Source organism: Schistocerca serialis, chromosome 2 (assembly GCF_023864345.2).
Source record: "Schistocerca serialis cubense isolate TAMUIC-IGC-003099 chromosome 2, iqSchSeri2.2, whole genome shotgun sequence".
Classification (NCBI taxonomy): Eukaryota; Metazoa; Arthropoda; class Insecta; order Orthoptera; family Acrididae; genus Schistocerca; species Schistocerca serialis.
In genome coordinates this window covers 1,028,622,584-1,028,635,497 of record NC_064639.1, presented here as the reverse complement: position 1 = coordinate 1,028,635,497, position 12,914 = coordinate 1,028,622,584, and the positions used below count along the sequence as shown (strand labels likewise).

Below are 12,914 nucleotides of genomic sequence, written 5' to 3'. Positions count from 1 at the left end.
AACCAAGCAGCACTGTAGTCTTTACTAGTGGATTGAATAAACTTTTAATATCAAACCTCTTTAGAATTCATCCTATTTTTGAAGATATTCTTCCCGCAAAAGTTAGGAATGCCACCGATTTGCTTGTGCTTGCCGCAGAAGGTAGGAACATCACTGATTTGCTTGTATGTTCTTTTGGTTTCCACGTAGGTCCAATCTGTAGAGCACTATAGATCTGATTGTTGATATAATCATTCTGCTTGAACACTGCTTTTAGATGATGCAGTTCTTGTATCAAAGTGTCTGCATTTGAGATGGTATAAGCTCTTTTTACCAAAGTATGTAGGACCCCTTTGCATTGGTATGATGGATGACAAATTGATGCATGAAAATATTGGCCCATATGCATGGGCTTACGATAAATACTGTGTTCTCATTTCCCATCATCCCTCCTATAGACCAAAACATCTAAAAATGGGAGTTTTCCATTTTTTGAACTTCCATCATGAACTTAATATTGGTTTGCAGGCAATTAAAATGATCTAGGAAATGATCCAGAGCATCCCTCTCATGTGGCCATACCATATACATATCTTCGACGTATCTTCAAAAACAAGTTAGATTTAAGAACACTGTCTTCAGTGCCATCTCCTCAAAATCTTCCATGAACAAACTGGCAACTATGAGGGATAATGGGCTTCCCACAGCCACTCCATCACTTTGTTCAAATTATTTGTCATTAAATAAAAGATATGTCAACATCAATGCTTAGTGACCAAGATTAGCTGTTCCCTTGTCCAATTTTTCACTAGTTAACTGCAAAGAATTTTCAAGAGTACCTCTGGTAAAAAGTGACCCAACATCAAAACTAATGAGCAAATCCTTGGGACTGAAACATTAAGACTTAAAACGATGAATAAAAACCAGAGAATTGGAAATATGATGTTTGCATTTTCCGACATGGGGACTGAGAATGGATGCTAAATACTCGGCCAAGTTGAAAGTATGAATGATATTACTCCACACCCATATTTGCCATCACATCATCTTACATAATCCGTAAAATCACTATGTTCCCTATACTGTCATTCTGTTTTTGAACACCAGATAGGTTACGTAATAAATAAGTAAAATACAGTTGTTGCCACAATATTGTGCTGCACTTATGCATGACATTTTTAAAAATTTTCCTGCTTTGCAATTCACAGTTGAAGTTAACAGTTATTTTGTCTTTCATTACAGACTGTGACATGCGACTGTGAGGCGACACCAGCATTTCAGCTTAAGGCGTTCCGACAAAAGGGGGAAAAAGTAGAAGTCTCCCATTACAGAGTGAATGTGAATCGGTTTCGAGCCAGACTAAATGTAGTGTGTATTACAGAAAAGTTACTGGCAGATGTTAAGTGTGACGGCTGGCCAGATGTGAGTATGAGATATATAAAAAAGTTTTCTGTATTTAACAGTACGGTGCATTTTATGTTTAATTATGTACATTGTTTTTCATCTTATTTCTGTATGTTTTGTCAAACTTATAAAATGTCAATAAATGTGCTGTTGTTTACGAAAACTACAACATCTCAAAAAGTGATTTAGAGCAAAACAGCCACCGGATATGTACCAGATACTTATATCTCCTTGACTGTCACAGTTTGTAATGCTGAAAGGTGGTGAATTCTTAACTACCCAAGTTCAGGTGTAAACAGTGCCTCACTGTGAGAGGAAGAGACATTGGCAAAAACGTGTAAGAATAGCGAGAGAGGCTATTTCTAACAGAAGAAGTCTTTGAATGCAGCATAATTTATTCCATCACTGTTGATTACTTTACATATGATGTCAGCTACCAACACAGTCATGCAGATGTGAATTACCAGCAACCAAACATCACACATACATTTGAATGGAACAAAATCTATCTGTTTCATAGCTGAGAATGGATACATTTACCTCTAATATAGTGGAGGCCCACACTAAGCATTACCAGATGGATTTACTAGGTTGGATGTTGTGTTACAATCAAGATACTATGAATTAAGCTACTTTAAACTTCAGAACTTATAGAAACTGAATGTAAAACTGTGGCTTAATGTAAGTTATCGTGCCACCCTCTTGATAAAAGTGTAACAAATCTGCCACACAATAGAAATCTCAATGTTAATCTCTAAACCTACAACAGTGCCTAATATCCCTGAGGAACTCAAAGATATGGTATTAACTGTTCTGTGTTTACAAGGCATTTTCATTCTGTTTTCTTTCCATTCCAACTTGAGCATGAAACTATAGTGCATGAATTGAGCAAGCAACTTAAGTAAATAACAACAGATGTTATCCTCAATTAAAGAATTACCTGACTACTGCTGCTTACCAGATGAGTCGCATAACTAGCTTTAAGATTGAAAAGTGTCACGCATGTTGCCTCACTTTCAGACTTTCATTATTTCCAAAAGCCATTTGACCTTGAATATAGCAAAGTCAAGTCAACTTCATCTTTAGATACCACTCATTTTTTTTTTGAGCCATGACTTAGTAGCATTGTAGTGGGTAATATCATTCAGCAGGCAGAGATCAAACATCATCTTGGTTTTCATAGTAACAAGAGAAAACAGTGATTAAAATTTACATGAACTTAGACTTTCTTTTGAGTACATTTTCCTTTCGAATATAAAAGTCTTGCCTGGCATGCTGCTTGATTTGATAAACTGAGGCTCAGTTTGTGCATTACAGTGATGTTAACGTATGAATCCTTTTGTTTTCTTTCAATACAGCATTTTGTTGATTGCCACAATTTTTGGCTACGTGTACTGGTATTGTTTTTTGTACTGCTGGCTTTTTGTGTTGGTATCAGTGTTTGAAGTTGAGCTATCTAGCTCAGAGCTACAGTTAGTTCAAGCTAATTTAGTGTTTTTTTTTTTTTTTTTTTTTTTTTTTTTGCAATCAACCATTGTATCATGTTTCTCTGCTTGTGACTTTTTTATATTTTGCTACTAAGGAAGGTCTGGAGGCACTCCCAACTATGGCCCCATCAAAATCTGGTCATCAGAGAGTGGCCTAAAAAAAGGAGAGTGATGGGTGCACAGCTGGAGGTGGCATGCTGAGTTGCATGTGAGAAGGAAATAAAGTCTCCAGAATGGGAATGGGAAAAAATCAAGATAGGGAAGCAGTGGGAAGTCTTGCAGAGTTGATGCAGGGAATTTCCTGGAGCATGATTGGGGACTGAGGCAGCTGGTTACCTAGCTGAGTGGGTTTTGCTGGTGGGTCACTGTCCTATCACCAGTATCCAGAAACTCTGCACCCACACCCAGGTTCCCTGCGTGAAACACAGAGACAGTGGAGCGGGTGGCACCAGTGGAGCCAGCAGTAGGAGGCGCAGGAGCATGCGTGACTGGCAACCATGGAATAATTCTGCTGGACTTTTCTCCACAGTTGGTGTAGCCCTGTACAAACTCAGAAAATGGGTTGAAGCACCATCGGTAGGTGAATCATTGACATGTTTCCTCATTAGACTGGGGGTGAAAAAGTGGTGACGTGATGTGTTGGAATGCCATTCTGCCAGCACAAAGTGACAAAAGGCTGCACCCAGAATTGCAGCCTGTTATATCATACAATCGTATGGGGAAAGCCTTCTGTGGTGAAAATTCTGGTGAGCCCCTTAATAGTGGCCTTTGTGCAGGTGTAATGTCAGATAACAGTATAGGGAAATTCGTACCAAGTATTGATGACTATCAACCAGGTGGTATCCAGAAAGTGACCAGCAAAATTGAAATGAACTTTCTCCCAAGGCACTGAAGGCACCGGCCTAGGCAAGAAGATGCTACTTGCTGTGTTTCATGTTTATGACATTCCTGAATGAAGTGCTCAGTCTGCCTGTCAGTGCTGGACCGGTAGATATAACACCTGGATAGCATCTTGGTACATTGTCCATGGTGCAGGAGACACAGGATATGCGACCACAAAATCTGGTGATGGGAAAATGGCCTACGGCTTGCTGGGCCTTGTCTTCGAAATGGAAACGAAGGACATCGTCTTGATCAAATCTTAGATCAGGGCCCATTCGAATGAGCAACAGGGCATCAGCGTTTGTGTACTGAGTAGTGTTTCGGAAATGTATCTTGTAATTATATATGCTGAGAAAAACTGCCAATTCCTGGAGCTAGTGAACTGTTCAACTGATCAGTTTAGCAGCTGGGCTGAAGAGCGATATCTTTGGCTTATGATCAGGAAAAATGTGGAACTTTTTGAATGCAAAAATGTTCACAAGTGCCACCTTTTCAATCTGAGAATACTTCTTCTGTGCAGCAGTGATTGTTTTTGAAGCATAAGCGATCAGCTCTTTAGAGCTGTTAGTGTTATGGTGCACCAATAAGGTGCCCAACTCCCATTCAGACGAATTAGCGGCCAGATTAGCAACATCCATTCACAATTCTTTGTCAAGAAAAAGAAACACTTTTCTTTGAAAATTGTTCAGTTGGTGGGTAATCACTACAGCACCAGGAATAAATTTACCTAAATAAGTAATATCTCAAGGAAATATTGCAGCCCTTTCAAGTTTGTGGGACAGGGAGGGGGATGGGGGTGCTGTGATCACTTCCATAATTAGGCTTCTTTATAGGGTTGAAGTCCCAGTGACAACAGTACCATCTAAATCATTAATGCATCCTGGAATATTTTTAGGCAATTGTTTGAGGTACCATTGAAAAAGGTCCAGGACATTGCCTTTGCAAGAAACCAAATCCTTCAATTTATAAAGCTCATGCAGCATGTTGACAGCTAATATCTTTTGGGATTCATCATCAAGAGCAGCTGCAAATAAGCTTCAGCCAGGTTAGTTTTTTGAAAAATACTGCCCACCCAAGATTGTGGTGGATAGTTTTTCTGGCTTTGGAGTGGGGTAAATGTATCTATTTCAGACCCTGAGTTTACAGTGACTTAAAATCACCACATAACCAAAGTTTGGCTGAGTGTTTCCTCACAATCATCAATGGCATTGCCTACTCTCTCACAGAAATTGTACAGTTACATCAAGGTTTGTCAATCTGTCCAGATCATCTCTTACTGTGTCATGCACCACTAAAGGTGCAGGCCATGCATGAAAGAAATGAGAGAGCATCAATTTCTTTAGTGTAATGTGCAGTGTGTACTGTGAAGTATTTTGCTTTGATGAGACCTCTGGAAAAAATGTCAGGGCACTCATTACAAATTTCTCCTAGTCCCTCAAAAGGCTGGAGACAAGGTTCACTTAAGCATCAATGGCTGACCCAAAAACCGAAAAGGCATCTAAGCCATAAAGATTTTCCATTTTTGTGCTATGTACCACAGGGAAGGTAAGCTGCCATAGAATATTTTGTAAACGACTTCAGTGATAAATTGATCATTATGTGCTGCTTGTTGTAAGTTGCTAGGCAGCAAATAGTTGGTTCTAGTGACAGTGCATGGAGCAGGAGGTAAGTAGGAAAGTTCAACAAGGAAGTTGTTACTTTGGTGCCTACATGTGGCTGAATGTCTCTGCTGCACACTGCAAGTGTAATGAACAATTTATTTGGTATCACTGTGTGTTTTGAAAGTCTATGTTCATTACGTTAATATTCATATGTTCCTGCCAAGGTGAGTTCTGGAATGAAGTGGTTCAACATATGGAAGTGAGTTGTCTGTATCCTTTGCATTGTGCCGATCTGTGTGGTCAGTCATCCCAAGAATGGTTGCAAAAAACCTCCGGGCATGATGGGAGTGTGCATCTGTCAAGAGGCAGAGAATTTCATCCCTTATTTGTGAGGCTGAGACATAGCACATTGATTTTTACTTTCAGTGACTGCTACTTCTTCCTTGTTGGCCAAACTGTATTCATTATCCAGGTTGGAAGCAATGGCTGCTACATCTGCCCAAGGTTTTAAATGGTAGCTGGGTGCCCAAGAGACTTTGAATGACTGAGCCAATTTCAACACCAACTCCAAAGTGGGGCCATTGAATTATAAAGCTTTTTGGTGTATTTCCTTGTCCAGGGCCACGTGAATAACAGTGTCCCAAATCATAACCTCTGCTTAAAGTTGCTTAGCACTGGAAGTTATGAAATGGCTCTTTTTACTGAGCCCTTGTAGTTCAGCTGGCCAAGTGCAGTATGACTATTTGGACTGTTTGTGACATTGATAGAATTCCATGTGGCAGTATAACATGGCAATGCCCATGAAAATAGGCCCTTACAAGAGCACACATTTCATCAAAATCAAGTAGGGGCTGTTCAGTGAGAAGGCTGAAAATACAAAGCAACCAATATATTTGGACAGAATACAAGAAAAAAAGAATGATTTAACAGTTGCAGGTACTTTACCTTAAAAATGACAAAATGCTACCTGAATTGCTTCTTGTACATGTCTCAACCTTCAGCCATTTCATGGTATGAAACAGCAGTAGATGTGTAACTGTCTGATTTGAAAGCAGTTTGACCAAGAGGTTCTCCAGCCACTGTCCTTCCAACTGCTGTTATGAGAATTGTTGAGAACCTCCTTGGGCAAACCTAGCAGTAGCTGATGCTGTCATGGGTCCATGTTCACATAGCATAGCATAGCATAGCATAGCATAGCTGATGCTGTCATGGGTCCATGTTCACACAGCATAGCATGAGTTTTGACCACTATTGTTGCCACTTACGTTAAGGCACATCAGTCAAATGATGTAGTTTACTGTCCAAGTTCTTTACAAATGTCACAAGTGTAGTACACAGTCCAAAAACACAGGCCACAAGAATAATTCAGTGTAACAGCAAATTGTTTCATATGTTGTGAATGCTAAGTGCACAGTTCTGTGAGCAAAGACAAAGAGGCCTGAGCAGCTTGCAGCAGGCACATAAATAGAGAGCTGTAGTGAAGCCTGGTGCAAGGGGAACACAGGGGATTGGGGGGGGGGGGAGACAGATTTGCAGTGCTGCCTCTGTGGCTGCTGAGCCCTACAGTAGTCGGAGGGGGATGGAGATGGGGAGGAGGTGGAATAAGCAGGCAAGTCGTAACTGTGCAGCGGCAGTAGCATCAATGTTCGCCAAAGTGGGTGGTAGCCCAGTGGGCTTCCACAAAAGGAAATTTGTTTTCTACATGACATATGTCATGAGACTTAATATTCACATTCGATAAAAACAAACACGTCCAGTAGCTATTCTCTTTCACTTTATGTTAACAGTATTGACTTTCGTATTTAAGACTGTGGTTGTACCATGTAATTTGAATACACTGTTTGATTTTTGTAGGTTCTTCTTATATTTAGCTGAAAAATATCACCAATATATCTTTATGATCTGTACCACCTTTGCTAAAAATAATTACTTAAACTGGTGAAACTCACATTTGAATGTTCATGGACAAGCTCTTCTTACAATTAGCATATGCATCAAACATTGCACTGAAACCTCTTGAAAATCATTTTATTTCAGTGTGATCTTTATACGGTTTATACGGAGTAGATCAGTGTGATCTTTATACCGTTGTCACAGGTGCTAAATACATGTTTAATTTTGTGTCACTTCTTTTTACAGATAAAGGTAGCTCTTGCACAAGTTGGCAGCATAAAGAGCAATCTTGATGAACAACAACTGCAGGATGTGATCTCTGAGATTGTTGTAACTGCATTACGCAGCACTATGGTGAACCTGAATCTAAGTGTGTATCCCACTTGCCCAAGATTTGTGAGGCAGACAGCTGAGGTTGGACCCATACTGCCTGTCCACTATGACAGTCTTGTTAGTAACACAAAGTCTTTAATTTAGAGTAAAATAAATGCATTTAGTTATGTGTATAGCTCACTTTTTTGCAAAAATGTAGAGTCATTGATATTACACATGTGAATTTGTTTTTGTAAGTAATGATTGCTAATATTTGTCTACTATCCTCACCCCATCATTAAAATTTGATCAGTACAGGCCACAATAACTGAGATCATTTGTTATGATGATTCTTTTCCTGTTCAGCATCAATGCTGGGTAGTGTTCTTTACTCTGTCATTTTGGCCCAATTAAAATTTCCCATGCAAGAGAATAATTTCCCCAAAAATTATTATTCCAAGGAGCATAAACAAATAGAAATAACTGAAACAGAAGATGTGCATATCAGTGATGCAGGCATCTTAATGAAATTGTTTACTTTTCAAGATCTTGCTAATTTTGGGGACATCTTTCATTAATATTCTTCTGTAAGCATATAAATAAAATATATTAGGTTATTGCACTTGTGGGGAATGTTACTTTGTCTTATAAATGGGAATTTACTGCAGTCCATTAGACCCAGGCTTTAATGAGAACTTTACACTACTTTGTGATTTATGTCAGTGGATCAAAATCATTAGCCTGTTGCTCATTAATCATACTGGCACCAGAACGGAAGATGATGAAGCAATAAATCAAAAGCTGAATAATAAATTCTCTCTTTCAGAATTGTATCCCTGACAAAGATGACGCTGCAATTTCTTCCTACAATCGTCGCAAAAGAGTAAAAGTGACAGATGTAGAGGTGACAGATGATGCCAGAATCAAAACAGAACTAAAGTTACTCAGTAAATGAAAGGCCACTGGATGTGGTAGGAAATCTGTTAGTCTGTACTGATGAGGCAAAAGAATTGGCCCATCTTCTGGCAGAAATTTGTCTCTCTGAATATTTATTGAGCAACAACATCCTAGATAACTGGAGAAGGGTGTAGACATTCCCAAATTTAGCTAGGCAACTGGACAAAGCACACAGTAACGTAGGTCTATTTCAGTGATATAACTGTATTGTAGAACTACAGAAAATTTGTTGTATTTGATAACAATTCTGAGTCATCATGAATTGTTTTATCTGTTGGAACTAGGATCAGTTTTCCAGCAATGTCTGGACTTGCACAGAGGAGGGTCTTGGCCATTATATGAGGGAGGGTATACTAACAGACATTGCATTCACAGAGTGTGGCCAGCTTCAAATTTTAGTTCTCATCAGTATCGATTTCACATGTTGCTTGAGTGCAAAGGCTGCCCTCAGGTCCATTATGCAGCTGACAGACATGGTGTATGTGGCTATCATCAGGTTCAATATTGTTTGAGTTCATCATTTCTGAAGAAGCTCTGAAATCAGTCACAGTCATCACATATCTATAATTTCCCCTCTTGCATGGTTTAATGTGGGGCATTTACATAAATGGAACATGGAAAAATGAAATAATTCAGTGTATAATATACAGATATTGTCACACCGTGTACTGGTTGTTGCCACAACAGTAGTGTGTAGGATAGGCAGGTCATATGAAATTAGTAGTTTTTGATCACAGGTGCCCAATGCCTGCACACTTCATTTCTGAGTTTGTCTGGACACTGTACTTTCATGTGCTAATATGTGGAGGGTGTACTGTGCATACTGTAGATTCAGGAAAAACTGCCACCGGCAGACTCAGCAGTATTGTCAATATGTATTGATAACAGAGGTTACTGACAGCAGCTGGTGATTGTAGCAGTGAACAGATGGGCCACAGTGTAGCAAATCACATGTCTCTCAGTGTATACTGTCAAGGGTGTACTGTGCATACTTTTGATTTAGGAAAAACTGCCACCAATAGTATCAGCAGTCATTGGCAATATGTATTGATAATTGAGATTACTGTTAGCAGCTGGTGATGGTAGCAGTGAACAGATGGGCCACAGTGCTTCAAATCACATGTCTGTTAGTGTTAGAATGAAGAATTGTGGTACATGCCAATAGCAGGTTATGAGCACCTCAAAAGAACACATGAAGTGATATGTCCCATTTGTCATGAGGATACCATTCAGGCATGTGGTGAAAGCACTGTTGTGTAAGGGACCTAACTCCCATTGTTTCATCAGTGAACAATAGAGGAGCCTACTGACTGATCACGTGCATCCAATTTGTTTGCACACTGGACACACATTTGGGAGGATAATGATTCAGATCTATTCCAACTACCCATATTCAAGTTCTCCATAATTTCCCTTAATCACTTAAGGCAAATGACAGGATGGTTCCTTTGAAAGGTCTCTGTCAATTTCATTGCTCATCTTTAACCAATCCGAACTTGTGTCCCATCTCTAGAGACATTGTTGTTAACAGGAAATTAAACCTTAATCTTCCTTTCTTCATTTGTTTGTCTACAGCACTATGTAGGCCTCTTGTACCTTCATCATGAAAACTGCTTCTGAATTGTCAGAATAGTGTGAGGAAAACCCAGTGAACAGAACATCACTTGTGTATTGTCTCCCTCTCCTTTCACATCACATGTCTTTAGTCTTTTTGTGCAACGGTTGAGCCTCATGGTTCATGTTGCTTCCTGACTGTCTTTGGTGTCTTGTTTAGTCTGAGCCAAATTGTGTCACTGCCATTGTGAGGGTGAGAAGGGATGCTACATGCTACTAGGCAGTTGTCTCTAACTCATTTGTTCATGAGTGTGCACTTGTGAAGAAAGCATACTCAGTTAAAGTATCCTAAGATTCTCTGCAATTATAGAGCCGTTTGTGAGTTGAGACCCTTACCAAGTAGGGTTAATAAATTGGGTAGAGGAGCTGGTTTGTCTGTTTTGTACTAGTGTTACAACCACTCAACAAACTCCAGTGGGAGGGCTAAAGAAAGCTTTTGTGCCTTATAGAAAAACATACCATTAAAATTCCCAGAGTGTATATTCCAAGATTCTTCTGTCCACAGTCTGCATTGAGATGTAGGTGAACATCTACATCCATACTCTGTGAATGACTATGAAACATATACTTTTTATTGCACCACAATGTCTTCCTGTTCCATTCATGAGTGGAGTGTGGGAAGAATGATGAGTTATACATCTCTATACAAGCTGTTATTAACCTAAAGGCTTCTATGCGATCAGTATATAGGGGATGAAGAATATTCACAATTTCTGGTTTCATGTGCATTGATACTGAAAAGTTGTGTCACTATCTTAATACATTTGTATTGAAGTTAAGAAGCTGGGGAACACAAATATCATTGCAATGAACTTTTAAAATGGTGCAACAGGTTTAGGTTATCAGTAAACTTGATCATCACAGGTATATTTGAATCGCTGATTGCAAAAACCACCTAAGTCCACTTTTGGTGAAAACTGAGTAAAGGCAAAAATGCATACTCTGCATGTAGCTCCACCAGAATCTGCATGAAAACAGCCAAAGTCATCGTTTGTTACTGTTTAAACAGAGGTAGGAAGTTTGAGCTGAGTGCAGAAATGTCCGAAGTCCAGGACTTCGCTTATTTTTCTTCTCAACTGTTGGCACTACAGTAAAGTGCGGTTCAACTGAACAAAAGAAATTGGCAATGTTGATTTTAGTATTCGTGTCAAAATGGATGAAGCGGCATGTACCAGCAGTTATGAGAAGAAAAGGGTGAAATATTCTTCTGGATATCAAATAAATATTATGAAGAAAGCTAAAATTCATGGAGAGGAACTCGTGAATTATAGAGTCAAAGCAATTCTGAAAAAGGTGACAGGAGAAGACTGCACTATCGAAGAAGCTGTTTTAATGTTATTGCAGAAGACTACAGAACTCAAGCTTTAGCACATTTTCTGAATATGGAAAGCAAGAATGACCAGGACCCCTTCGTACAAGGACTGAGCACAGCTAGTGATGTTAAAAGACACCGTCCAAGAAGTGAGAAGGGGTGCAGGCATGAAAAATCTTTTACCTACTGTGTCCTTGTTGGAGACAAACAATTTGAGTTAAGTAGAAAAGATTTTCTAAGTATTTATGCAGTAACAGATGCGAAAGTTAAAATAATTCGCAAACTGCAGTGGGCAGGCATTGAAAGACAGAAGAGGGAAATGTAAGAGTGTTAATGCTATATTGTTAAAGAAAATTGTCAAAACTGCAGATCACATCAGATCATTTCCTGTTAAGGATCATTTCCCATAGTGGTAGCCACACTATGCACTACCTTGACTGTGAACTATCTGTGAAAAAAATGCACCAACTTTTTATAGCCAAACATCCTAACTTGCCAGTGAAATATGAGTACAGTAATAAGATTTTTTGTGAAAACTTTTCACTTGCTTTTGGAAGACCTGAAGTAGACACTTGCTGCACCTGTGAAGAGTTGACGTTAAAGATTAAAGCAAAAACATTCAATGAGGTAGCAAAACAAGCAGCACTAGCAGAGAAGATTGTCCACATCTGAAAATCTAAGAAGGTTTATGATGCTCTGCAAGATGGGAAAAGACAGTTGGAGACTAATCCTGGAACTACTGCTTTATGTTTAGGCTACATGCAGAATGTTCAACTTCCTCATGTCCCGGTGAAAGAGCTGTTCTACTTGTGCCAGTCGACTGTTGCAATATTTTATATACATAATCTACACACAAGGTCATCTGTTTTTTATCTCTATCATGAAAGGAATGTGAAGAAAGGACCCACTGAAGTTTGTACTTTTCTATTAAGCTACATCAATGACTATATGGTCCAAGATGTGAAAAACTTACTTCTGTTTTCTGATAACTGCCCGGGACAGAACAAACACAACACAATGATCCGCCTGCATTTAGCTCTTGTGGAGTTAGACCAATTTGAACAGACTGAACATTTTTACCCTATCTGTGGTCATTCATTCCTGTCACATGATAGGGTATTTGGGGTAATAAAGAGAGCTCTCAAGAAAGTAGAGAGAATGTACGCAATCCACGAATTAATGGAGCTTATAGTAACTGCAAAGTGTAATTTAATCATGGATTTGGTGAATGGAGATGAAATAACAGACTTCGAGAAGCGGTGGCCATCAATTTATAAGACTTTCTTTTCTATTGAAATACTGAAATGAGATATTCCAAGGGCAGACAAGGTACCTCTAAATATTTCAAAGTTTCATCATTTCCATTATAAATCATCAATGCCAGGAGTTGTGGAAGCAATGGAATTCATTAATGGGCTTCGTGCCAATAACTTCTCCTTGAAATTTGACCAAAGATAGAAACCACAGTTGCTA

At 39.1% G+C, this 12,914-nt stretch overlaps 1 protein-coding gene across 1 annotated transcript in view; it reads left to right on the top strand.

Annotated features, from left to right (window-relative positions):
* LOC126458447 (phospholipid transfer protein C2CD2L) overlaps window positions 1–12,914 on the top strand; it is a 598,436-nt gene that overhangs the window by 450,980 nt on the left and 134,542 nt on the right. Inside the window, exons 3-4 of the mRNA XM_050095510.1 lie at window positions 1,222–1,401; window positions 7,493–7,696. Of these exons, the coding sequence (XP_049951467.1) occupies window positions 1,222–1,401; window positions 7,493–7,696 (384 nt within the window). The remainder of the gene's footprint in view (window positions 1–1,221; window positions 1,402–7,492; window positions 7,697–12,914) is intronic.